Source organism: Zonotrichia leucophrys, chromosome 19 (assembly GCF_028769735.1).
Source record: "Zonotrichia leucophrys gambelii isolate GWCS_2022_RI chromosome 19, RI_Zleu_2.0, whole genome shotgun sequence".
Classification (NCBI taxonomy): domain Eukaryota; kingdom Metazoa; phylum Chordata; class Aves; order Passeriformes; family Passerellidae; genus Zonotrichia; species Zonotrichia leucophrys.
Window position 1 is genome coordinate 5,628,309 of NC_088188.1, and position 25,344 is coordinate 5,653,652.

The 25,344-nt window shown below is 49.6% G+C and overlaps 2 protein-coding genes across 10 annotated transcripts in view; one reads left to right on the forward strand and one right to left on the reverse strand.

Annotated features, from left to right (window-relative positions):
* RFFL (ring finger and FYVE like domain containing E3 ubiquitin protein ligase) overlaps positions 1-9,699 on the forward strand; it is a 31,907-nt gene extending 22,208 nt beyond the window's left edge. For all 8 annotated transcript variants that reach the window (XM_064729337.1, XM_064729338.1, XM_064729342.1 and 5 more), the window contains 5 exons: positions 2,300-2,704; positions 4,184-4,255; positions 4,578-4,785; positions 6,288-6,311; positions 7,367-9,699. In XM_064729337.1, the coding sequence (XP_064585407.1) occupies positions 2,300-2,704; positions 4,184-4,255; positions 4,578-4,785; positions 6,288-6,311; positions 7,367-7,548 (891 nt within the window). In that variant the 3' untranslated portion in view covers positions 7,549-9,699. The remainder of the gene's footprint in view (positions 1-2,299; positions 2,705-4,183; positions 4,256-4,577; positions 4,786-6,287; positions 6,312-7,366) is intronic.
* Positions 9,700-9,936: 237 nt separating this feature from the next.
* LIG3 (DNA ligase 3) lies at positions 9,937-24,795 on the reverse strand. Of its 2 annotated transcripts, none has more exons than XM_064729336.1 (20): positions 24,675-24,795; positions 23,869-24,416; positions 23,269-23,385; positions 22,298-22,498; positions 21,773-21,924; positions 20,745-20,911; positions 20,045-20,122; positions 19,786-19,954; positions 18,922-19,077; positions 18,382-18,513; positions 17,566-17,645; positions 17,071-17,158; positions 16,099-16,176; positions 15,723-15,846; positions 15,276-15,418; positions 14,454-14,528; positions 12,843-12,989; positions 11,718-11,892; positions 11,025-11,116; positions 9,937-10,445 (listed from the first exon to the last, which is right to left on the reverse strand). In XM_064729336.1, exons 2-20 carry the CDS (start codon positions 24,395-24,397, stop codon positions 10,209-10,211), a joined length of 2,940 nt encoding a protein of 979 aa, XP_064585406.1. In that variant the 5' UTR covers positions 24,398-24,416; positions 24,675-24,795; the 3' UTR covers positions 9,937-10,208. The 2 variants fall into 2 exon arrangements, with proteins under 2 accessions (XP_064585406.1, XP_064585405.1); XM_064729335.1 differs by having other exon boundaries at positions 9,937-10,448.
* Between the last annotated feature and the right edge of the window lie 549 nt (positions 24,796-25,344).

Consider the following 25,344-nt stretch of genomic DNA (forward strand, 5'->3'; position numbering starts at 1 on the left):
GTCTGACCATGCTGTCAGTGAGCAGCAGGCAGATGTGGCCTGACCTTTTAGGAAAGTTTTAATGTGCAACAACATTTGAAACTAATCCTTCTGAAGAACACAGTGCCCTGAATTAATGCTCTTTCAGTGAAGTGTAAGAGCTGCTTGATGCTGAGATGTAGCCAAAATATCCATGTTTAAACACTTGCTGCTCAGATACAGGCTGGGGAGGTTTTTTCTGTCTCTGAAGATAAATCCTAGTGCTGAGCTGCTAAGTCAGAGACATGCCTGGGTTTATTTTCACTTCCCAAATGCATCCTTTGATAACTGAGGCAGGATTACTGTTAATTGCAAGAACATGTTTGATAGAGAGCCCTTGTGCTGTGTTTGCTGGGTGGTACCTCAAGGTGGGAGTGCTCAAGGGGTTTCCTGGCTGGTGGAAAGTCCTTGGCAATCCAGGAGCTCCCTTTGGAGCCTGCAGGCCATGGGGAGGCTTCCCCTGCCACAGAAAACGGGGCTGCTTCAGGGTTTTGGGTTGTTTTGTGCAGTTTTTGTGTTGTTGGGGTTTTAAAATCTCACTTCATCTGATGGCTGCCATGTCAGAGATGGGGGATTCACAGGGCAGTGTAACCACAGGGTTATTTTCCACTTGTGTGCCTTTGTGGATTTGTTTTGTTCCCCTGCTCTAGGCACACACAGCCATCAGTTCCTGTCTCTGCCCTAAAAACTCCCCAAGGAGCAGGATTGCTCCTGCAATCACAGGGTCACAAGAAGTCAATTACATATTAATTTTTTTATAGTGATGAAGTTAAGGAAAACTCCTCCAAGCTGGATGTTCTGTGGAAATTGCACTTCCTGCCTCGCTTTGTGATTGGGGAAAGTTGCTTTTCCTTGGCAGGCCCCCAGACAGCAGTTTGGAGATAAAGTTTCAAGAGTTTCTCTCTGTGGTAGAAATGTTAAAGTCTTTAAATGCTTGAGCAGGAAATTGGGATTCTTTCCAGTTAGTGTCACTGTGAGTGTAGTACAGGCTCTAAATGAGAGGCCTGGGAGTGTTAACTGGGGAGCAGGGAGGGTTTCAGCCTGAAAAGGGCATCAGAAAGAGCTTTTGTGAGCAAGCAGTGTATTTATACCTGTAAAACATCAGCTTTCTTTCAGCTGGGAAGTTAGAGATGTTCTTCAATCACTAGAGCAGTTCACAAACCAGATTTTTGTCCTTGAGTTTGTATTTATTACTTCAACTCCACCTGTGTGTTTTCCCTTGCACAGCTCTGAAGGATGGGGATGTCAGAATTCCACAGAGGTGCTTGGCTCCTCTGAGACTGTGAATTGGCATTTTAACAGCACTGAAACCACTTCTCTCTTCCCTCAGGACTTTTTGACAGGCACATAATGTGGCTGCTCTGCTGCTATTCCTATTGGAAAATGTAGAATTTGCCTTTCCAAAGGGTTGAGCAGTCAAGTTCTGCAGAAGTCAGCATGGACTGTGAGTGCTTGGAACTCTGAAAATCAAGCCCTGAGTGACAAGATCAGAACCAGTATCAAATATAAACATTTAACAACAGAATTCAGTCTATAAAGTTTTTGACTGTCTGGGGCATAACATTTCCAAAACTTCCAACACTTTCTGTCCAGCACTAACTGATATAAAGTGTGCATATTGTTTTCAAAATAAGCTATTTTTGTATAAACAAATGTCAGATTCTTTGATATCTGTGAGACCTTGCTGTTCCCTGTTCCTCTTATGGTGCAACCAAGATTAATTCAGTGATTGCAGCAAATTGGAGGGGGAAAAAAAGGAGGGATGAACATCATTTATAGCAGATATTTATGAAAGATAAATGTTTTTAAGTAGTTCCTTCAATGTTGGAGCTTCTTAATGCAGAGAGCAATGTGCACAACTAGCTGGAATTCACAATGTGCACAACTAGCTGGAATTCACTCAAGTCTGCTGCCTCAATCTCAATTTCCTCTGCCTTAAACTGCATGAGCAGGTGCAGAAAATTCCTGTCCTGTGAGGGAATCTTGTCAGGATATCACATTTCATTCTGGGTAAATGGAGTGGGAAAGGGGCTTCTCTAAGACTCAGTGATTGCTCAGGGATCAACCCTTTTTCTCCTCCAGGAACTTGGGTGACCACTGGGCACTTTTCATGGATTGAGGTTTTGATTGTGCTTTGAACATGGGTGACCACTGGGCAGTTTCCATGGATTGGAGGTTTGATTGTTCTTGAGGAGCAGCTGCTGCTTCCTTGCTGCCTGTGGCACCGTGTGCTGCTGGCACAGGGCAGGGCTGGCTCTGACTCTTCCCCTCTCTCTCCCAGCACATCTGCTTGGACTGTAAGAAGAATTTTTGCACGTCCTGCTCAAACCAGGCCGAGGGTGGGCCCCTGCTCTGCCACCTGTGCCAGCGCTTCCGAGCCACGGCTTTTCAGCGGGAGGAGCTGATCAAGATGAAGGTGAAGGATCTGAGAGATTATTTGGCCCTCCATGAGATTTCCACAGAGTTCTGTCGTGAAAAGGAGGACCTGGTATTCCTGATCCTTGGCCAGCAGCCTGCAATTACCCAGGAAGATCAGATAAGAACAAACACATTTAATACCAGTGCCCGTGAACAGCAAGACTTTGTGAGTCACCCCCCAGCCAGCCTGGCCTCTCCTACCTCACACGATGAGTCCTCAGTGTCTGCAGATCCCATCTCAAGTTCAGAAGCTCAGGAACACCAACAGGTACAATCTCTGGCCAGAACCATCTTTTGCAAACTCATTCATCTCCATTTTTGGATTAGCTACTAGGATGTTGCATGTGGTTTTGCTGTGTAAAGCTGTGATTTGCTGTCACTGACTTTGATGTGCTGTTCATTATGGAATTAAATTTAGTGGGCAGTGCTGAATATCTCAAGCATTCACTCTCAGAACATCACCACTGCTCTGGGATGTGTTTTCTCTGGTGCTGTGATCCACACTTCCTTTGCCACAGGATGCTCCTGTGACTGCTTCCTTTGGTACTTGGTGGTTTCTGGCACGTGTTTGTAGGTGTAATTAAATTGGTGATTCTGTTCTTTAATTCCTGTGCCAGATAACAAGGACAGGCTAAAGCAGGAGCTGATCAGAGCTGATGGGGGCTGGGTGAGGATTTTGGTGTCTCCTGCACTCAGATCAATGGAAGACAAACCCTGAGTCTGTTGCCAAGTCTTGGTTTATGATGAACCTGCAGTTCTGATGAACCTCGGCAGGGGCATTTGAGTTTAATTATTTTTTATTGACCTTGCTTTGTTTGTTTTTCTGCTCTCTGCTAAAGGAAAGTTTACTCAGTGTTTGACATCTGCTCCTTGTCCTGTTACAAAGTTAATGGGTGTATTCAGTTTCCTGTGGGCCAGAGCTGTGAAAATGTGTGTACCTTCTGCTTCCTCAGCAGATTAATCTAGTTCAAAAGAAGAGTTCTCCTGGGAGAACGTTTTTTACAAATCATTAAAAGGCATTTTCATTCCCTGTTTTTCTGGATATTGCCATTCCAGTTTTTACCAGCCCTGCTCCCTTCCCTCACTGCCTCATGATCCATTTCAGCTTCTTGTCCTGACTTGCATGACATGGTGCTGCAGTTCAGGCTCTTTGATCCTGATTGTTATTCCTGGGCTCTGTAAATATTAACAAGTCCCCACTTGGATAAGTGGGACGGTAACATTACAGCCTCTTTGTCAGTAGGAAAGCAGAGGGAGCAGTGGCTGCTGGGGGTGAGTCAGCTGAAATTACACTGCTCATTTGATCAAGAGTTCAAAGAACTGCCCAGCCTTTCTCCTCCAGCCCTGTCACTGCTGCTCCCTCACTGGCTCTGCCCACTCCAGACCCCAGCTGAGGAGATTTTGCCTGGTTCCTGTGAGATCTGAGCTGTCAGAGGAGGGTTCTGCAGAATTGGCACTGAGAGCTCTGACATCCCACCAGAGCACAGTGTGACCCTCAGGGAAGGACTGCACGTACACAATTACAAATTTGTGTATAAATCTCCTCCTGATCCAGCCTGGAGTTCTGTACTGGGGCTTTAAAGTTACTTTGTGTGAGTGCTGCCAGGGAAAACCCTCTGTGAGTGTCCTGGCTTGTGCCTTGTCCTGCCTGTGTCCTTCCAGAGCTCAGGGGCTGCAGGGACCCTGTCCTGGAGTTGATTTCCCTCCAGAGCCCCACAGCTGGTGAAAGCTTCGTTTCCTCTTGCAGGCCAATGGTCACGTGCCTCCAAGCCCAGCTGAGAATGCAGCAGAAGAAGCAGCAGCAGAGGATGAGATACAGGTTGGTGTGTCCTGGGATTGATGGCAGGGAATACCAGCTTACCTGGGCTGGATTTGCTAGCAGACATGAACACTGAGAATGACCAACCCCTTCTGTGACATCACCTTGTCCTCCACACACAGAAAGAACTGGTGTCACTTGGACACCATGGCAGGAATTATTAACTTCTATCTCAAGATTTGTGTTTCTGGTAGATGAATTCAGAGTAGCCATTTCTCTGTACATCCAAACCCAAATCCCTGCTAGCACACATGCTGGCAGTTGATTTTAATCCCAGTTCATGGTGCTGAGGGCATGACTGATTCCCTGTGTGCTCCCCCAGTCCAGTGACTCCGAGGATAACCTGGTGCTGGGCAGGAAGGCCTCCCTGTCTGACCTGAGCAGCGTCGGGGACATCAACGCGCTCTCGGTGCGGCAGCTGAAGGAAATCCTCGCCCGCAACTTCGTCAACTACAAAGGCTGCTGTGAGAAATGGGAGCTGCTGGAGAGGGTCACTCGCCTCTACAGAGAGAAGGACCTTCAGCATCTAGGTGAGAGACAGCAAACATGGGCCTGTTGTCCAGGCTTTGCCTTTTCATGGACAGCTGTGGAAGGAAATAGAGCTTAGCTGACATTTCTGGTGCAGCAGAGCGAGGAGGAAGGAGGGAATGTTTTGTACAGAGTGAAAGGAGCTGAGCTCTGCTCACCACTCCTCTCTCTCCTTGGAGTGAGTTCTGGAAGCCCTGCAGCAGCAGCACAGGGGCTGTGCATCCTTCACCCATGGTGTTGTGCATCCTTCACCTTTGGTGTTGTGCATCCTTCACCTTTGGTGTTGTGCATCCTTCCCCCTTGGTGTTGTGCATCCTTCCCCCTTGGTGTTGTGCATCCTTCACCTTTGGTGTTGTGCATCCTTCACCCTTGGTGTTGTGCATCCTTCCCCCTTGGTGTTGAGCATCCTTCACCCTTGGTGTTGTGCATCCTTCACCCTTGGTGTTGTGCATCCTTCACCTTTGGTGTTGTGCATCCTTCACCTTTGGTGTTGTGCATCCTTCACCCTTGGTGTTGTGCATCCTTCACCTTTGGTGTTGTGCATCCTTCACCCTTGGTGTTGTGCATCCTTCACCTTTGGTGTTGTGCATCCTTCACCTTTGGTGTTGGGCATGTCCCCAGCAGATCCAGCTGGGCACTCCTACCTCACAACAGCTGTGTGGCTGTACATGACTGGATATGCTGAGCTCTTATCTCTTGGCTCGTGGTACCTGGCAGAGCCAGCAGGGAAATGCCCTGCCCAGGCAGGAAACTGCCACCAAGGAGCAGCTGGGAGATGCAGGGCCTGTGCTCAGAGCAGTGGCTCCCAGGGCTGCACTGCTGGGGATAGCTGGGGTTTCACTCTCTTACCACCAGAGTGCTCCTGGGCCTGCACAGGTGGCTGTGAGGGGACACAGAGGTGTAGAGAATATATCTGGCTTGATTTTCCAGGTGCCAGTTTGCACTTGGAGGGGATTTCTTTAAAAAGAAACATATTTGTAAATTACTTACAAGAGAAACTTTAATACTTTGTTTCTCAGTGCTGTCCAAAGTAGTGTTGTTTTCTTAAACACGTCTCTCTAGGCTTTGTCTTCTATGGATGATCCAGGATTTAAGACAGCAGTTTTGGGGTTACATTCTTTCATTTCCTTGTGCTTTTGATGCAAGGTATCCTCTTCTTTCACTCTGTATCTGTGTTCAATCCCTTGGTGATTGTGTAACAGCAGAGGAGCTGGCACGAGGGGCTGCTGCAGCACTGGAAAGCCAAACTCTGCACACATTCCAAGGCTGTCTTAAAAATTGAGACATCCTTTGGATCCCTTATCTCTGGAAAGCTTTAGCAGTTCTGTAAGCTCAGTATCAGAGAAGGTTCTTGTCAGCTGTTGAACCTGTCCTGATCAGAGCCCAGGCTGAGCCTCCCATGGTGATCAGCAAAAAGCAGTTTTGGTTTAGCAACTCCCTCAGGGTTTTCAGCCCCTGCCTGGTAACACTTCTCTCACCAAATCTCTCTCTTCTTCTGTTGCAGTTTTGGACACCGACGATCAACCTGGTGAGTGAGATCCTTAATCATGGAGTTGTTCATTGGGAAAACCCCTCCAAGATCAGTCCAACCAGCACTGCCAAAGCCACCCCTAAACCAGGTCCCCAAATGTCACATCTACATGGCATTTAACTCCCCCCAGGGCTGTTTATGCCCTGAGCAGGCTGTTCCAGAGCTTGACAACCTTTTTGAAAATTAGTATCAGGAGAAATTTCTATCTAAACCTCCCTGGCACAACTTGAGGTCATTTCCTCTTGTGCTGTTACTTGGAAGAGAGACCCCTGTTGCTTCATTTGCCTCATCACTGAGAATCTCAGTGGTTTTTGTTTCCATCTCACAGAAATTACTGTGTAAAAGCTAAAACTTCTCCTTGCCAGCTGATGGAGCAGCCACAAGGGCAATTCCTTTGCACATCTCCTCCCTTAGGAATCCTGTCAGCACAGCCAAGTGGGATTGCACAAACCCACCCCACCTCCCTTTGTCTGATCCCTGGGTGCTCTCTTGTCCAGAGCTTGACAACTTTTTTGAAAATTAGTATCAGGAGAAATTTCTATCTAAACCTCCCTGGCACAACTTGAGGTCATTTCCTCTTGTGCTGTTACTTGGAAGAGAGACCCCTGTTGCTTCATTTGCCTCATCACTGAGAATCTCAGTGGTTTTTGTTTCCATCTCACAGACGGGAACAAAAATTACTGTGTAAAACATTAACAACAAACATTTTACTGTGTAAAACATTGGAAACAAACATTACTGTGTAAAAGCTAAAACTTCTGCTCCTTGCCAGCTGATGGAGCAGCAATTCCTTTGCACACCTCGTCCCTTAGGGAATCCCTCCAGCAGAGCCAAGTGGGATTGCACAAACTGAAAATCTCAGAGTTTTTTGTGTCCATCTCACAGAAATTACTGTATGAAACCTAAAGCTTTGCTCCTTGCCAGCTGATGGAGCAGCCACAAGGGCAATCCCTTTGTCCCTTAGGGAATCCCTCCAGCAGAGCCAAGTGGGATTGCACAAACCCACCCCCCCTCCCTGTGTCTGACCCGTGGGTGCTGTGCTGTCCCCTCAGGTGGTGCTGGGCCCCCCAGCACCGAGGACAACCTGTGCAGGATCTGCATGGACGCTGCCATCGACTGCGTGCTGCTGGAGTGCGGGCACATGGTGACGTGCACCAAGTGCGGGAAGCGCATGAGCGAGTGCCCCATCTGCCGGCAGTACGTGATCCGCGCCGTGCACGTCTTCAGGACTTAGCGCGGCTCTGGGCTCGGCGCTGCCGTGCCTTAAAGCCTCCGTGCTCTTAGGGAAAGGGCCAACATCCCTGCCAACAGCTACCCTGGAGATCAGCGCGACCCTGCTGCCGGAGAGCCAAGGAGGAAGCCTGGGGAAAGTGCTCTGCTCAAGCCGTGCCCGGCTCTGCTCATCCCACCATCGTGCTTTACACCACAGTGCCTGGACTCCTCGGAGCTCATTGCCAGCAATCATTAACCACCTCCATCCTAGGATAATTTGAGGACAGATGGATGCCCAGCTTTCCACCAGGAAGATCAGCTCCAGAGGCTTTGTAGTTTCCTCTGAATAATAAAAGTGAACTGGGGTCTGAAAAAGTGTCCTTTGTTTTGTTGCTCAGGCTCTGCCCAGCAACAACTTGATTTGCGAAGGTTGAAATGTCACTGTGCTTGTTAATTTTATTTTTAATTTAATGTTAAATTGTTATGCTTGCAGGACAGGCAGACCATCCCTGCTTTCCCTAATTCCTAGTGCAATTGTGGAAAATGTGTAATTTTTTATCAAGGTTGTCTTTGTATTATTGAAAACTGCTGGGGAGGGAGGCTGGGAAGGCTCAGCCTTGCCCTGTGTCCTGGGTTTCTGTTTCTGTGCCAGAGGGAGGTTTCTGGTTTGATTTTGTGACTTTGATTTCACAGCACGTGCCAGAGGTGGGGCTCAAAGTGAACTGTCCCCACCTGCTGAGGGAGCTACAAATCCAAGGCTTGAGCCTTCCCCAGGGTTTGGTGAGGAAAGCACAGAGCTGCAGAGCAGTGAGGACTCCACTGCTACACAATCATATTTAAGTACAGGTGACTTTTTCTTTTTTTAGAAGGGAATCATGGAAGAAAGCCTTTGTCCCCCTTGGCTCCATGAGCAATCTCCACTGCAGATCAGCTTCCCCATCCTCCCCAGGGCTCAGTTTTACAGGTCTGTTACCTTCCACTGCTTACCAAAGCAGTTTTGTCCTTTCTGCTGGGGAGGATGGGGAGAAGCTGTGGCCTGATCCCTGACAGCTCCTGGGCAGTGTGTTCAGCTGGAAGAGGAGTCTGGCAGCTCCTCCTGGAGGTGATTTTAACTGGTGTCATTTCCCCTCAGTGGCCTGCAGGCAGCCAGGGCTCCAGTGCTGCCCTCAGTGTCCCTCAGCATGGATGGCACTGTGCCCAGCCTGGCTGCCAGCAGAGAGCAGCACAGAGCCAGGGGGCTCCTGGGGCACTGCAGGGATTCCCCAGAGCTCCTGGGCAGGGATGGCAGCAGCACAGGCACCCGTGTGCCCTGCACAGGGACACTTCAGCAGCCCCTCAGTGAGACATCCATGGCTCAGGGGGCAGCAGGAGAGCCAGGGATGTCTCACTGAGGGGGCCTCAGAACTCCACAGAACTGCAGCTTGACTGCACTCAGCATTCTGAGCCCTACCTCTGTCCCAGGTCAGGCTGTTCTTTAATCTTTAAGGTGTAACAGATCCAGCAGGAGAACACAGTGAACAAGTCAGTGCAGAGAAAAGGGCAGCTAAGGAGTGACTCTGTTTGCTCTGCAGAGAGCACGGGGAGCTCCAAGAGCTGCAGGAATACACAATGTGCTGAACAGCCTCATTTAGGAAATCCACTGTGAAAATTCATGTTGTCATATTTTTCAGTAAACTCAGGGCTGGGGGAATTTAGCAGGAAGATGATGATTCCCCTATGGATAGATGTACTTTTCCTTGTACAGGGTAGGCTTATTGTGTACAGCAGTCAAATCAAGCTGCAGATCAATGCCTGAGATTTTAGGGATGAGAAGATCCACCCACCCTGTGACTCCAAAATGTGCTTTGTGAAGGGAGGACTCTTCTTGTTTCCCTTGTAAAAATGGATTCTCTACTTATGGATATGAGTGAGTTGTTTTTAAAGGAAAATCAAAACCTGGAGGAAACTGATTAATGATCCAAAGGAATATAATGTTCTGAACTAATAAAGTAAATGGAAATATTTATGTGCTTTATGTACACTGTACATTGTTTAAAGATTTTAAAACTTAATATTCTACTTGAAAGGGCATGTTATTCACTATTAAATCCTCTGGTACTATGACAGTTCAACTTACTAGTTTTGGTACAGAAGTTTGGTTTATAATTTTGTAATAAAGTTGAATTGTGATTTAGTTGTTATCTTTGTTTCTGAATCTGTTACAAGCAGAGATCCTACAGCTACTGCTGAACCTCAGCCAGAAATTGGGATCCCAGGTGCTGAAATGCTGTTAGTGGGGGATACAGGGGAAAAAAAATTACCTGACAGCACAAATGACCTTGGCAGCACAGCCAAGAGTCCCATGGAGCTGCTGCTCTGTTCTCCTGAGCAGGAAGAGAAGAACCTTTGGAAAATAAATCCTGACAGCAAAGGAGAAGCTGCTTCAGTTTTATTTATCTATAAAAATACCCAATCTTTAAAAACCCAAGGAGACTAAACCAGCACCTGGATGAGGGTGGTGGTCTACAAGTACGGGCAGGAAGATGGGATTCAGCAGTGACATTTCTTCAGAGAACTTTTTAAATTCATTCCATAGGGCTGCTCTGGATCTCTGTAGCTACCGAGGGCACTTCCTGTCTATCCACCCCTCCACGGAGGGAGGGATCTCCCGTTCCCTCCCCTCCCCATTCCCAGCTGGGTGTGCTAGCACGGCGCCACCAGCCTGCGCTTCCTGATGCACTCCCAGATCCACCTGGGCGTCACCCGCTGCGCCCCGGGGTTGTCATCAATGTCCCCACCGAGCACGTGGGTGGCCGAGGCCGTGTCGAACTCCTCCACCAGGTCCCCGTCGAAGGCGATGAAGTAGCGGCGGATCCGCGCAAAGTCCGGCACCGAGGGCGCCAGGTACAGCTTCACCCCCGTGAAAATGTCCAGCAGGGGCTGCTGGGGGAGAAACACAGCTTGGGGAAACATTCCTTGGAATGGGAATGCACACAGACATTGGAATGGGAATGGACACAGGCATTCCTTGGAATGGGAATGGACAGGTGTCACGGACATATTTTATGAAAAATCCTTTTGTTAGGATCTTTTCTCCTGAGAAGCTGAGAGGCCTCAGAAACGAAATGTAAACAAAAATTATCTGCTGCTGTGGAATGCAACAGGTGCATCTGTGATTGGTCTCAGGTGGTTGTTGCTAATTAATGGCCAATCACAGTCCAGCTGGCTCAGACTCTCTTGTCAGTCACAAGATTTTGTTATCATTTCTTTTCTATTCCTTGACAGCCTTCTGATGAAATCCTTTCTTCTTTTAGTATAGTTTTAATATAAAGTTTTCTTTTAATATATATATCATAAAATAATAAATCAGCCTTCTGAACATGGAGTCAAGATTCTCATCTCTTCCCTCATCCTGGGACCTCTGTGAACACTGCTGCAGACAGGCTTTCCTTGGAATGGAAGTGAACAGACCCCAGCTGCCCCAGCCTCCTCCCATCCCACCATGGCTGCTGTCTGTACCTTTTTTCCATTGTCCTCCATCTCAGATGCTTTTCTCTTCTCCCCTCGTCTCTCCTCGGATTTTTGAGGGGATTCAATGACTCCTTTGCTGTCTAAAAACAAAAATTTAGTTCATGCACGTGCTCTGTGCAGATAGTGGTTGTGTATTAATGTTGGGGGAAAGAGTAAAGAGCAGAAGGGGAAAGTTTTCTCTCCTCTTTCTGGAAAATCCATTAACTACTCTCACTAGTGAGACCCATTTTTCTACTGGAAATGCTGTGGGGCAGCCTCCTGCCCCATTCCCAGGCTGCTGCTGCCACCTCTCTGTGCTCTGTGACACTGCTCAGCAATCTGCTTCATGTTCCAGCTCAATTCACCAGGAAATCACCTGCAGCCACGTGTCCCTTTACACACACGAGCTCCATCCAAATCAAATCAAACACTGGCTCATGGCCAACACTCTCACACCAGAGGGCTGTGACCTGCACAAACCTGCACAGCATCACCAGAGCTGTTTCCATCCCTCTTTTCCCAACCCAGGACATCTCAGAGCTGTGGCCACTCCATTCCTACAGGGCCAAACCAAGGATCTGAACAGATTTTCCCATTAGCCCTGAGATCCATGGGAAAGGTGGGATCATCAAGCCTCTCACAGAAGGCAAGGACTCAGAGGACACAGCCCCAGGCTCCCTCCTGAAAGCACCATCACCTTACCTTCTGCCTTCTGGGCTTTTGCAGGTGACTTGCTTGGGGGACTCTTAATACTGCTGTGAGGTGTGGAAGACCTGGAATTGCCATCATTCTCTCCACTGCTGCCAGCTGTGGACTCATCTTCCTCCCCAGCTGTAACACTGAAATCAGCCTTCTCCTTGGAGAGCTGGTACAGCTCCTGCCCAGAGAAACAGCACAGATCATGTCTGACACTGGAGATGAGCTGTATGCACAGAGAGCTCTGGTGTTCTCCCCCTGCAGTGTTTGCTCAAAAGCATTTTCTTCCTGCACCCCTCTGCAGTCATTTTCCTGTCCCAGCTCCCTGCATTCCACCCCTCTCCTGGCATTAAGGTGGAGCTAAAGCCACATCCACATCATCTGCAACAGAGCAAGAGCCTGAAGGATGAGCAGTGCCCAGTCTGACTGTGGGAAGGGCCCATCTGCAGAGGGGTTTGTTCCTCTCTCCTCCCCACGGGATCCTGGCAGGCCCTGGGGCTGCATCACTCCTGCTTTCCATGGCACAGCAGCCCTGGCAGCTGCTGCCAGCCCCAGACTGCAGCACAGAGCTCCTCCAAGGCTGCCATTGAGGTGGCTGCAGCCCAGGGGTTCTGGCCAGTGCCACTTGGCCCCTGTGCCCCAGGGTACCCACAGGCACTTCCCAAATGCCTCTCCCAGCCTCAGCAAGTGATGGGAAACTGAGTGAGCATGGAGAGAAAAAAGGGCTGCCCAAGGAGGTGCTGGAGTCACTGTCCAATAAGCCTGGACCTGGCACTCAGTGCCATGGTTTAGCTGCTGAGGAGGTGTTAGGTCATAGTTTGGGCTTGATGATCTCAAAATATCTTTTCCAACACAGTTCATTCTGTGATTCTGTGGTCACCTCTGAGGAAGGCAATTCCTCACCCTGCCACAGGAGCTGACAGAACCAATGCCTGCAGAGACTTCTCTGACAGGGCACAGCAACACAACAGCTCAAGGGACCTGAGAGCCTCCAGCAGAACAACCCAGCCCGAGCCTGGCACGAAGGGAAAAGGGAAGGTGCCACGACAGGCAGGAGGTGCCTTCAGTGGATGCTGTGATCTGCTGAAGCTCAGCCTGGTGCCAGGAGCTGCAGGGCTCCTGCTGACCCACCTTGAGCTGCTGCAGGTTGGTGGCTGTCTGCCAGTCCTTGTCATCGCGGATGCGCGTGCAGCGCGGGAAGCGGATGGAGATCCCGTCAGCCGTGTGCGCCTCGGCCTTGGAGAACTCGGCCCCCGTGATCTCCCACACCGGGGCCTTCTGCACACAGGGAGGGAACCAGGTCACACCCTGTGCTCCCTCAGGAGCTGTGTCACACCCTGTGCTCCCTCAGGGGCCGTGTCACACCCTGTGCTCCCTCAGGAGCTGTGTCACACCCCTGTGCTCCCTCAGGGGCCGTGTCACACCCCTGTGCTCCCTCAGGGGCTGTGTCACACCCCTGTGCTCCCTAGAGCATCCACCCCTGGTCCAGGAGCTGTCACCCCTGCTGCCCACCTGGAGCTGTGCAGGTTCGGGGCTGTTGCCATCCTGTGTCCCTCGAGGATGCCGTGTCACAGCGCTGGACCCGTCATGGGACCGTGCCACACCCGTGTGCTCCCTCGGCCTATGCAACCCGGCCCCCGTGATTCACCCACCTGGGCCCTTCACTGTCACACCCTGTGCCTCAGGACCTGTGTCACACCCTGTGCTCCCTCAGGGGCCTATCACACCCTGTGCCCCTCAGGAGCTGTGTCACACCCTGTGCTCCCTCAGGAGCCATATCACACCCTGTGCTCCCTCAGGGGCTGTGTCACACCCTGTGCTCCCTCAGGAGCCATATCACACCCTGTGCTCCCTCAGGAGCCATATCACACCCTGTGCTCCCTCAGGAGCTGTGTCACACCCTGTGCTCCCTCAGGAGCTGTGTCACACCCTGTGCTCCCTCAGGAGCCATGTCACACCCTGTGCTCCCTCAGGAGCTGTGTCACACCCCTGTGCTCCCTCAGGGGCGTGTCACACCCTGTGCTCCTCAGGAGCCATATCACACCCTGTGCTCCTCAGGGCTATACACCTGTGCCCCTCAGGGCGTGTCAACCCCTGTGCCCTCGAGCTTACACCCTTCAGTGAGCCCTGAGTATCACCCCTGTGCTCCCTGAGGGGCCGTGTCACACCCCTGTGCTCCCTCAGGGGCTGTGTCACACCCCTGTGCTCCCTCAGGAGCTGTGTCACACCCCTGTGCTCCCTCAGAGCCAGCTCTGAGTGCCTCACCCCCACTCACTCTCCATCTACACAAAGTGACCTTCCTGGTCACCTTCATTGTTAAAATCACTTTTTCTCTAAGCCTTCACTAACACAAAATGCCAATTTCTAAGCACACCTTCTCCTTCAGCCATACTGACACATTCCCTACAGCAACAGCAACTTTTGGGTTGCAGTTGTGTTTCAACCCTTTAAAGTCAGGTTTCTCATATCTCAAATTTAAATCAAGCTCACTTCTGGAAGGGATTTAATGCACAAGAATATTTCCCAAAACTGCTGCAGGTGTGATTTCTTCATGAAGCTCTTAGCCTCAAATGCACCTGCAAGATTGAGAGATAAAAACTTGTGCTTAATCTCCCATTCCAACTATGAAGATTTATTTTGTAACACAGACAACTTCTAAGTTGTCCTTCTAAAGGGTTTATAGGAGACTGCAGAATAAGGGCTGGGAAATGTTAAATGTGAAATGATTATGAGAGCACTTACCTTTGGATCTGGGACAATGAAGTCTGGATAGTAAATTTTGTTGATTTTTAGCCACCTTGGAATTTTACTAGGATCCTATTAATTAAAAGCACAAAATTCACATTATTGACACTTATTATCATATATAAACCTAATTCTACAACAGAAGCTGATGAAACACAACCTAGCAATAGATCAGCACAGAGGTATTACATTGCCTTTGCATGGATGGAACTTGCACTGATCTGCAGCCACTTCTCTCATCTAGGAAATCACAAATATTGCCTGAAACACAGCCCTCAATTCCTGTCATTTTGTGTGTGAAACAAGAACAGTTACTCCAATTGTGATTCATGTAAAACTACCCTTTTTTTTTTTTTTCAAGATTCTACAACCTTGATGCAAATAGCCTTCAGGATGTCAAGGTAATATTAAAATTCAGCTCTCTGTTGATTTTTCAAGTCTTGAAAAGCAAGATAAATCACTGACAGAAATCTTAACTCCAACCCCAGGTTATGGAGCCACCAGATCAGAGTCTGACTGAGCACTTCCCTCCCACAGCCCCATCTAGTGACTGCCTTTGCCAATCACATCATGCCCAAAAATCCAGATAAAAAATTGGGATCTTCCCAACAAAACCTTGTCCTAGCAGGAAACAGACGGTGCCTGGCTTCCCACTCAGTGTGTGGGTACAGATCCCAGCAGTGCCTCCTCCAGGAGCTGGCTGCTCTGACTCCTCACTTGTGGCTGATGAGCTTTAACTCTGATTCATTCCTGGCAGGGCACTCCCAGCCTGCAGTGCAGCTGAGCCCTTGCCTGAACATCCCCTGGCTCCCCTCTCACCTTGCTGATCTTCACCATGTCCAGCTCTGTCTGCAGACGTGCCAGGGTGGCGTCATCGTGGCCACCAGAGCACTTGGTCACCGTGCACCACTTCTCACTCTTGGGGTCGTAGCAGCCCATGAGGAAGATGGACATCATCCCACCTGCACAGGACAGCAGGGCTCACACCTTGCACAGGACAAGACAGCTTTTCTGAGCCAAAATCCTTCTGTGGCTTTGGGGTTTGGGCTTGTGATGGCTGCAGGGCCACTGACAAAGCTGAGCAGAGCCTCTGCACTGGGCAACAGCCCAGCCCAACACCTCCAGCTCTGGAGCCACAGCAAGGACATGATGGGCTGCAGCAGGTAACCACTGCTCCAGCCACCCTCATTCTGGAGGCCTGAACAGGAAAACTTTGGGAGCTCCTTGAGCAGACAGAGCTCTGACTTCAGCCACCTCCAGACCTACCTTTGCTGCCTTGTCCATAGAAAGCCCCCAGCACCACCAGGTCAGCAGTGTCAGCCATTGCCCCCTCGTTGAGATAATCCTTCTTCACCTTCAGCCAGTGGCGCTTCCCTGGCTCATAATTACCCTGTGCAAAGGAAGGCAGAGCCCCCTCAGAGAGATCCCCTGGTGGGCAGCACCTCCTCAGACAGCCCTGAGCCCTTTACCCAGCTCAGCAGGTCCTGAGCACAGCAGGAGGAGCAGTGGATTGGGTGTCAGCGGTGAGAGGAACCCAGAGATGTTTCTGGAATGCTCAGGGTGTGATTCTGCTGTCTCAGAGCTGACTGCTGTCATTCCCAAATTCCCAGCTGACACCAGGACAGAGTGAAGGGGAACTTGCCTTTAAATCCTTCAGCACCAGCCCTTCCAGCCCCTCCCGGATGACCCGGGTGATCATGTCTGCCAGATCTGAAGCTTTCTGCAAAGGAGAGGGACCATGGTTAGCTCAGGACTCTAAAAAGGGCTCAGCTCTTCAGGCTTTGTGTTTGGAGCAGTGGTGCACTAAACCCAAAGCAGCTGCAGGGAGAGGAAGAGGCACTTCCACAACAGTTTTCCAAAGAGGATCCTGTACACAGATCCTGTAAATGGATAAATCTTCTCTTTGCTGCACACCCAGTGACTAAGTTGGGAATATGTCCCAAAAAGAGAAGCTTTGTCTGATAAAAAAATACCCCTCAGAGACGTGGCTGCCCCACTGGCTGTGTCCCAGGATGTCCCAAGTCAGATTTGCTCAGCCAGCAGTGCCTGCTTCCTTCTCCATCCAACTGCCTTGGGACCTATGAACCTTCTTCTGCCCAAAATGTCCAAGCATCCTCCACCAAAGTCAAGGTGCCACAGAAATCAGCAGCAATGGGGAAAAATAATGGGACATCAGGCTTGTGCATAGTCAAAGGAAAATCCCAGCATGCTGCTGCCTAAATGCAGATTCTAGCAGCCAGAATGTCTCAGGGCTGTGTGGGCACTGGAAGCTGCCAGTTTGGGAAGTCTGGCTCCCTTCAACCAGGCTGCAGTCACAGCTCTGCACTGCACAGCACACACTGAGTGACAGCAGGACTGAACTCCTCCTAACAGGGTCAGAGTGACAATGGCTACAAAATCATTAACAAGCCAGGAAACCTGAGGCATGCAAGTTAAGATTATACTGAAGGGGTTGGAGCCAGGAAAAGATGAGAATACAGTGTTGGCTCAGGAAGCCTTGCACACAGAGCAGAAGCAGAACCATTTTGCCAGGGTGAATTTTCAGAGTTAATCATAAAAAAAAGCCAAGTGCTGGAGGAGCAGGGTCAGGGCTGCAGGGGCACTCTGGACTCACTGTGACATGTTTCATCTCTGAGAACAGGATCCTGTTGGGGATCTCCACCATGTTGTCGTGGAGGAACTTGCGCCGTTCACAGAGGGGCCTGGAGCAGGGCAGGGACAGTGAGGGACAGGCAGCAATCCCAACAGGAACATTGAAAAAAGCTGCTGAAGCCATTAAATCATCCTAGAGAGCTCCTGAGAGGACAACTAGCTCTTACTTTGTATCCTATCACTTCCTGGAGGAAATTCCAGTGCTAACAGTGTGTTTAGAGGATGTGGGATGAGCAGCTGAGATGCAGCTGATCCCAATATTTTGGAGAGCAAGAGGAGCTCCACAAAAGAACTCTTGGCACAGCAAGGGCCCTCCCATGCTGCCCTGATTTCCCAGTGAATGCCCAGTCTGACAGCCCAGGTGAACTGGTCTGTCTGCATGAGTGGGGTTTTCCAGCCCAGGATTTCCAGTTCATGCCAGGAAACCAGCCCAGCCACTCTCCCCTGGCAGCCATACCTGTCCATCAGGCTGATGTCATTGAAGTAGATGCAGTCAAACACAAACAGGCAAACGTTGGCATCCTGGAAAGCAGCTTTCTGAAATACAATTAAAACAATTCTGCAGTCACAGCAAACAGTTTTAGCAAAGTAATAAAATGATGGATTTTAATCTCTGTAATATTTTAGGTATTATAAGCTTATGCCTCTTCTAAAAGAAGCATTCTGAGAATTCAGATTTACACTGAATGAGTCCAAGCACAAGCTGAGAACATAAAAAATGTTCATTTCATAGGAATGGAAAATAATGCTAAAAATATTAATGGTTTTGGGCAATGTAACATCTGTCACTACTGCTGCAAAAAACCCACCACATTTCTACAGACAGCAGATTAATGGCTACTTTTAACTTAAGCACTCATAGTTTAATTTTCATTTTCCTGTCCTTTTCCTCACCCCCATTCAGCCTAGACACAAGCACTCCATAACATTTGCATGGAATAATCACTGCATCCCTGTGGTCCCCCAGGCTGCCATACATTGCTCAAGCCATGAGAAACAATGACAGAATTGTAACATTGTCCAAAGATTTTTGTAGTATTATTGAAATTAATTTCTGTTAATGTCCTGCCAGGGATCAGGTTAATATCAAATCTACTGTATTAGAGTAGTAGCTTTTCAATGTCAGCCTTCTCAATAATCTTATTTTTTTTCCCCCAGATGCTCTAACAAGCACCAGAGCTCTGAAATTATCCTGTGATAACAGATTGTGTTTAAGTCAGCAGTGTAACAGCCTCCAAACACAAAAAGCCTTTTTATTTATTTTTGTTTTTACCTTGTGCACACCAAGAGTCCCAAAAGGAAGTGGCTTGCCAGTTTTATTGTCAATCAGGAGAACTTCTGAATCTAGAATCATACTCTGCCCACCAGGGAAAGCCTGGGGGATGAAATCCTTGAAATGGGCTACCTTGGGAAAAGAAGAAAAGAAAAAAAAAAAAAGAAAATAACTGGCTGAAGAGAGGGATTCACTCCAATGCAGGTGTTTTCTCCATAAGTATATGAGGCACATCTGCACTTCTATGGTACCCACAAATAGAAAAGTGAGGCTTTAATAAACAGAACCAAGTCACCCAACTGGCAACAAGGTTCCCAAAATGCAGTGCATAGAGAGGATTCTACAGCAGACAGATGAAATTTAATTCCAAGCTCTTAATGTGTACCAGAATTAAATTATTACAGTTTTAGGTGTTGCTTTTCCACATTCTACACATAAATAAATCAGGAATGAGAAGGAATTCTCCTTGCCTATAGAAGGAAATATTGGGAATGCAGAGGAGGAGCTGGCAGGAGGGGTGAGGCAGTGCCCAGTGCTTACTTTGTGGGGGAGCACAGGCTTGAGGCTCCTGCTGAAGTAGCTGAAGTGATCCCCGTTCTTGTGCACCTGCACGCGCTCGCCGTCGTACTTGATCTCGGCGTACATCCCGTTGGGACACTTCTTCATGGCATACTCGATGGACTTGCAGGCCTCAGCCTGGGGACACAGGGGACAAACCCCACTGACACATGGAAAATAAAGCTGCTCTTACCCAAGTTCATGAATGAGCTACAATGAATCCCCCTGTAGAGGTTTTTGTCCAGAATCTCTGTTAGCGAGTCCAAGTTCTCCTTAATTATTCACGTACTAATATCCGCATATGCCCAGATAATTACAGCTTTTCAGTGCTTATCCCTTCCAAAAGCTTTAAAATGTGCACTGTGCCTTCTGTAGGAGTGTGCTCAGCCCACAAGTAAATATTTAACTCTGCTTTGTTCACACAAAAAGCCTGACTTATTTGACTCTCTAATCCACTGGAAAGCTTACACTCTTTCCAGAGAAAGGATCAACTTCTGCAATGAGAGCAAACAAATACAAAAGACTGAGAGCAAGGGAAGGTTTTAGTTTGGCAGTTACTGAGTATATTGAATACTTGGCCTGGTGGTAGGAGATGCCTTCTAAACTAGAATTAAACAACCCTGAACACTGCACAGCCACTGCCCTGGCTCCTGACTCTCCCAGATGGGGATTAAACAACCCTGAGCCTGACAACAGCCACTGCAGCACTGCCTGGCTCCTGAACCTCCCAGATGGGGATTAAACAACCCTGAGCTCTGCACAGAGCCAGCCCACACTGTCCTGGCTCCTGACCCTCCCAGGTGGGGTCTCTGTCCCTGCCTGGCTGCCAGGAGAGGCCCAACCTACCAGCATGGGCTGCACTGGGGTCATGAGTGAGGCCTGCACACTCAGGGTCTTCTTCAGCCCTGGCACCTTCTCTGCCTCCTGCTGGTTCTGCAGCACCCTCTCCACCACGTCCTGCAGGTTCCTCGAGGCCTTGAATGCCTCGTAGGCATTGGGATCCAGAGCATCCAACCTGCAAAGCACAGAGAGAGGGGGAGCATGGATCAGCCCCAGGGCTGCTGCTGCCTCAGGAAATGAGCTTTTCTGGATTCCTGTCACTTACACGTGCTTTGCTCCAGCATTCATTTTCAAGTCATGCTTAATTAGCCTGATGATGCACTTCAGGTCGTTGCCTGTACACCTGAAGAGGAAAAGATTCAGTCAAGGTGTGAAGTGAACTTTCCAGCTGAAAAGAAAATTATCCAGGTCTCTTTAAAAAAAGGTCCCCTCTTTGCAGAGGGTCAAACTAATCATGTTAATAGTGACACCTCAGAGACACAAGGGAATATCCAAAAAGCTTTCCAGCATCTTGATGCCAACATTAACTCTGCCTCAGTGTTGATGTACCTTCCAAAATGTACTTAATTAATGCATCAAGAGTAACTTATCGGAAAATCCTCAGCCTCACATCAACACAAACTGAGCCAGACCAAAAATCTTTGTCTAAATTACTTGAAGGCTTTTCCCAACATGCTTAAGAACAGCAACTTAATTAACAGCTAAGCACCATTAGGGTGTTGTTGAAAATCATTTGTTTGATTGAAGTGTCCTGACAGGCAGGGACAAAGTTCTCTAGCACGAACAAGCAGCCATAAAAGCTCTCCACTGCTGTCAAGGTGTCTCAATCACACCACTAACAGCAGCTTACAGATGCTAATTAAGTTCAGTTTCAGTGGCTCATGATTCATTTTTCACCCTCTCCAGCTTGTAGAGAACCACTCCAGTGTCTGGGCAAACCTTCAGAGGTTGATTCCTTCCCTCACCTGCGACTGATCTGCTGCAGGACACTCTGCTGGTCATCCTCCTTGGTGAGCTTGGACAGCTGCATGAGGAACTCATCCACCTCCTGGATGGTCAGGAGGCTCTTGGCTGCTGGAGGACAGGTCTTGCTCTGCTCAAAGAAGATTCTGATGGTCTCAGAAACATCTCCCTGTCTCCAAAAACAAAACCAGGGTGTGGATGAGAGGCATGGCCAGAGAATGGGGTGCCACTGGGGATTCTGCATGGTTCCAGTGAGGATTGCACCAAGACATTGGAATCAAACACTTAAAGAAGCTGCCACGACACGTAAAGCTGCTCAGCTGTTTAATTTGCCAAGAAAGGTAATTAAGAGTACCAGCATCATCTCATGGCTCTATTTTTCACTGCTGCAGCAGCACAGACCATTTATTTCCTCAGGATAAATCCACTTGTAAATCCAAGGACACGGGACAGGCTAGTGATGTCACTAGAAGGCAGTACACAGCAAGGCAATGAACAGAGATGAAAAAATTACCATTATTATCTAATTCACCCCTTTTCTGCACCTTGCAGTGAATCACAGGGTGCACAGTCAATCACAGGGACTCACTGCACAACTGAGCACCTGCAATTGCAGCAGCTTAATTGTAATAACCAACTGCAGCTGCCAGTGACAGGTCTGTTAATTGAATCCCAGGTTTTGATGTGTGATGGTACAAAAAGAGGAATATAACTCAGTTCTGTAGCAATGTGCCAGACAAAGGAGTTTAGACAAACAGATGCACCCCACCTCGCCTAGGTAATTTTAGTCTTGCTTTCTAAAGCTTTGCCAGGTGAATTCTTATCCTGCTTTCCATTTAAACATGATTTTCTACAGGTTCCAGATGGCAGAAAATGCTATGAAAACTGCTAAAGTCAAGGAAAACCAAAATAAATCACCATCTCCCATTCTAACAGTCAAGCTAAGGAGTAAAAAACCTAAAGCATTACAGAATTTCCATAAGCAAAGAGCTGAAGAGCAGAAATTAGGAGAGCAGCTGTCTGCACTCACCTGCTCCAGGTCCCGGACCATTTCTTCCTGGTTGCAGTTAAAAATCCTGCTGAACAGCTTTACAATCTGCTTATCATTCAAGTTGTAAACTATTTTAATGACACCTGGTAACAGCATCTTAATGGTCAGGTATACATCACCATGAAAACCATCTGGAAAAAAAAAAAGAAAAAAAAAGAAAAAAAGCAGATTATAACAGTGAGGATTTATTTTCATGTCCAGGTTCTGGTTGGTTGTGTCCATTTGCGTAATCCTGGGGATACAACCCACAGGTGGGGCTTGGAATTCTTAGGGGAAATAGCCACAATTTGCCTCTAAACTGGGCATCTACACCTGAGTGAGACATTTTTGTCTGAATTTGATATTTGCAGAGCTCACTTTTCAAAGATTACCTCCACAGCTCAGAAATCACCACAGCACAAGGCTGGGAGCACACACAACAACCAGCTTTGAATCTCCCCTTTCCTTTTGAGACTTTGCAAAGCTGATTGTGAGAGAGCTGAGAATTCCCAGGTGGATCCATACCTCCTGCAGATCCCTTCCTGAGGAAGTCCTGGATGATCTGGGTTTTGACGTTGTAGCTGGGTTTCTCAGCCACCATGGCGCAGAGCTTGCGGAACTCGCGCAGCAGGCAGTCCTTGTGCTGGGGGTCACACCTGGCTGCAGACAGGCTCGGCTTCTGCGAGGAAGGCTTGGCAGGAGAATCTTCTGAATTCTTTGGCTTGGCTGTATCAGACACATCACAAGTTGTTTTTGTAACAACACGGAGGAAATGTTGATGTTAGCTCTGCCTGGCAAGGTGGGAACAATCCCAGTGTGCTGGCAAAGCTTCAGAGCTGAAATTTATGACTTTTCTAAAAACCTTCCAACTTTACACTAGAATTTCCTAGATCTTAATTCTACTAGAAAAATATGACTAAACCATGGTGAAAATTAATGTCTCCTTGCAGATTCCTCTGTTTTATCAATTTTTACGGGAATACATCCCCATCCCTTTTGTCTCCAAACACCAATCTGATGTCTTTGGCTCTGGGCAGTCTGGAGCTCCAGGTGTGTGTCAGGTCAGTCAGAGCTCACAGATGGATTGTCCTGCTGGCAGCTGCTCCTCAGGACAAGTTTTCCTTTCCATGAACACAACTGAGAATCCCTCAGCAGTTTTTTTCCAGATTTTGAGCTCCACATGGGATAACTTTATCCTACACCTTCAGTTTGGCTGGAATGAGCCAATGGATACAGGGAGTTGGAGTCAGCCTGACAATGTGGGTCATGGCAGAACTTTTGTCTCCTAGGGAAAACTGGAAATCTAAACATCTTTCAAGATGTTCTTTCAAGCCCTGACAGCTTTTGACAAACCAGAATTAAAAACCACTAAATCTGAGTAAAAACCTATAGATAACCTATAGATAAAAACCTACCAATCTGAGCCAAGCTAAAACACCTCTTGATGTTGAGATTAAAACAAACTGATTTCCCAGAACCAGTTTCTTAATTCTTACCAGAGAATCCAGAGAATTTCTTTGGTGGATCTTTTGTGGTCAGCTGTCCTGTGGCAGTGAGTTTTGCCTGCACTATCACCTTTTTCTTTGGAGTGCCTCCAGTCTTGGAATTGGCTTCTGGAAAGCAGAAAGGTTCAAAGAGGCAGTCAGGAATAATCTCATACATCCCTCACCATATTATGTAGCTTACAAAGCAAACAGCCTTAAAAGAAATAGGAGTTGGAGGAAAAAAAACCCCAGATGTTTATCAGATAACAGAAGTTAGAACAGTACGTAATATATTAAAGAGCATGGAAAATGGGGGAAATGGAAAATAACTGATGCTTCCTCATGGGTTTTAACTGCACATTAATTAAATCACCTGGGCCTTGTCCACAATCAGGTGTGACAAATGAAACAAGGAGTGTCACTGTAGAAGTGACCATTTTTTCCCTTTCCTACATGGCTGAGACAGGGATTGGAGCAGCACCACACACTTTGTCCCTAAGCCACACAAATAAATCCATGAGGATTTCATGGCAAAGGCAAAGCTGGGTGACACCCTCTGGCATAACTTGAAAATAGGAAGAAAAGTTACCCTGGCACTACCTCAAGCCTCACCTGAGATGTACTTGTTGATTGTTTCTTTCTCCTCATCCTGCAGTTCTTCCCACCCCTCCAAATCTGTGATGTCTTCAATTTTCTTAGTGGTGGCCCGGGCCTTATCCAGCTTCTCAAAGATGCACTTGACGTGGTACCACTCCTTCATGTCCCCTCCAGATTCGGTGAAAGGATTTGGAACAATCTTCCCAATGCGCACCATCCCCTTCACGATCTTCTCCTTGCACTTCTTGCAGCCCGCGGTGCCTCGCTTGGCATAGTCCACGCAGTAGCGCTGCTCCGCCATGTCCCCGGCAGCCGCGCAGGCTGAGCGCAGCCAGCTGCCCAACAGCAGCGACAGGGGAACCGCGGGCTGCGGGGATGGCACCGGGACAGGCTGGGACAGCAGCTGGCACCAGCACCCGCGGCTGGCTCCGGCACGGCGGGACAGCGGCCTGGACGCGGGGAGCTGTGGGCGAGGGCAGAACAGCGCTGTGCCCCTGCCGAGAGCGCGGGCAGCGTGTGACAGCGTCCTGCCGCCCGTGGGCATCCAGTCCGTGCGGAGGGTGCTGCGAGCGACACACGGGACACTGAGCACCCTCTGCCGGCCCCAGCCCTCTGCCTCCCCCACGGCACCCGCTCCGCAGCGGCCTCCATGGCCCTCGCTCCGCCGCCCCACACCCCGCGCCCTCACGGCCCCCTCATCGCTCCCAGGCCCGCTCCCGCTCCAGCCTCCCCCCGAGGCCGCTTTCCCGCCCTGCCCGCCCTGGCCCGACCACCGGCTCCTCCCGCCGCAGCAGGCCCCAGGGCGCCCCTCCGCCGCTCACCGAGCTCCTCACGGTGCCGCCATCCCGTCCCCTGTCCCGTCCGGACCCCGGGACCCCCCCCCCAGCCCCTCAGGCCGGGGCCGCCGCCTCAGCCGCCGCCGGGACACGAGCGCGCCAGCCCGGCTTCCGTAGGGCCACGCGCGGGCGCGCGGCGCACCGGGCCCCGCCCCTTCCGCCCGAACAGCGGCTGAGGGGCGGGCGCGCGCAGGCCACGCCCATCGTGCCGCCTAGCCCCGCCCCCAGCACGCGCCGGGAGCGTTTTCCCGCCTCGGGCGCGGCCGAGGCGGCGCCGGGAGCGCGCCCGGGGCCAGGGAGGGTCCGTGCCCTGAGGCAGCACCGGGAGCGTGCTCGCGGCCGGGGCGACTCCGTGTCTCGGGGCGGCTCTGGATCAGTGCCTGGGGCCAGGGAAGGTTGGCACTGGATCCGTGCCCTGAGGCGGCGCCGGGACAGCAATAGGGGCCAGGGAGGGTCTGTGCCTTGAGGCGGGACTGGGACCAGGATCAAAGCTGGCGCCGGGTCCTCGCCCTGGGACAATGGAGAGTTCCCCCTCCGTGAGATGATGGAGGGATTGTGCCCTGAGCTGGCAACAGGACAGTGTCTGGGGTGATGGAGGAACTGTGCCCTGCGGTAGCTCCAGTCTGTGCCATGGGGCAGTGGGGGTTCTGCACCC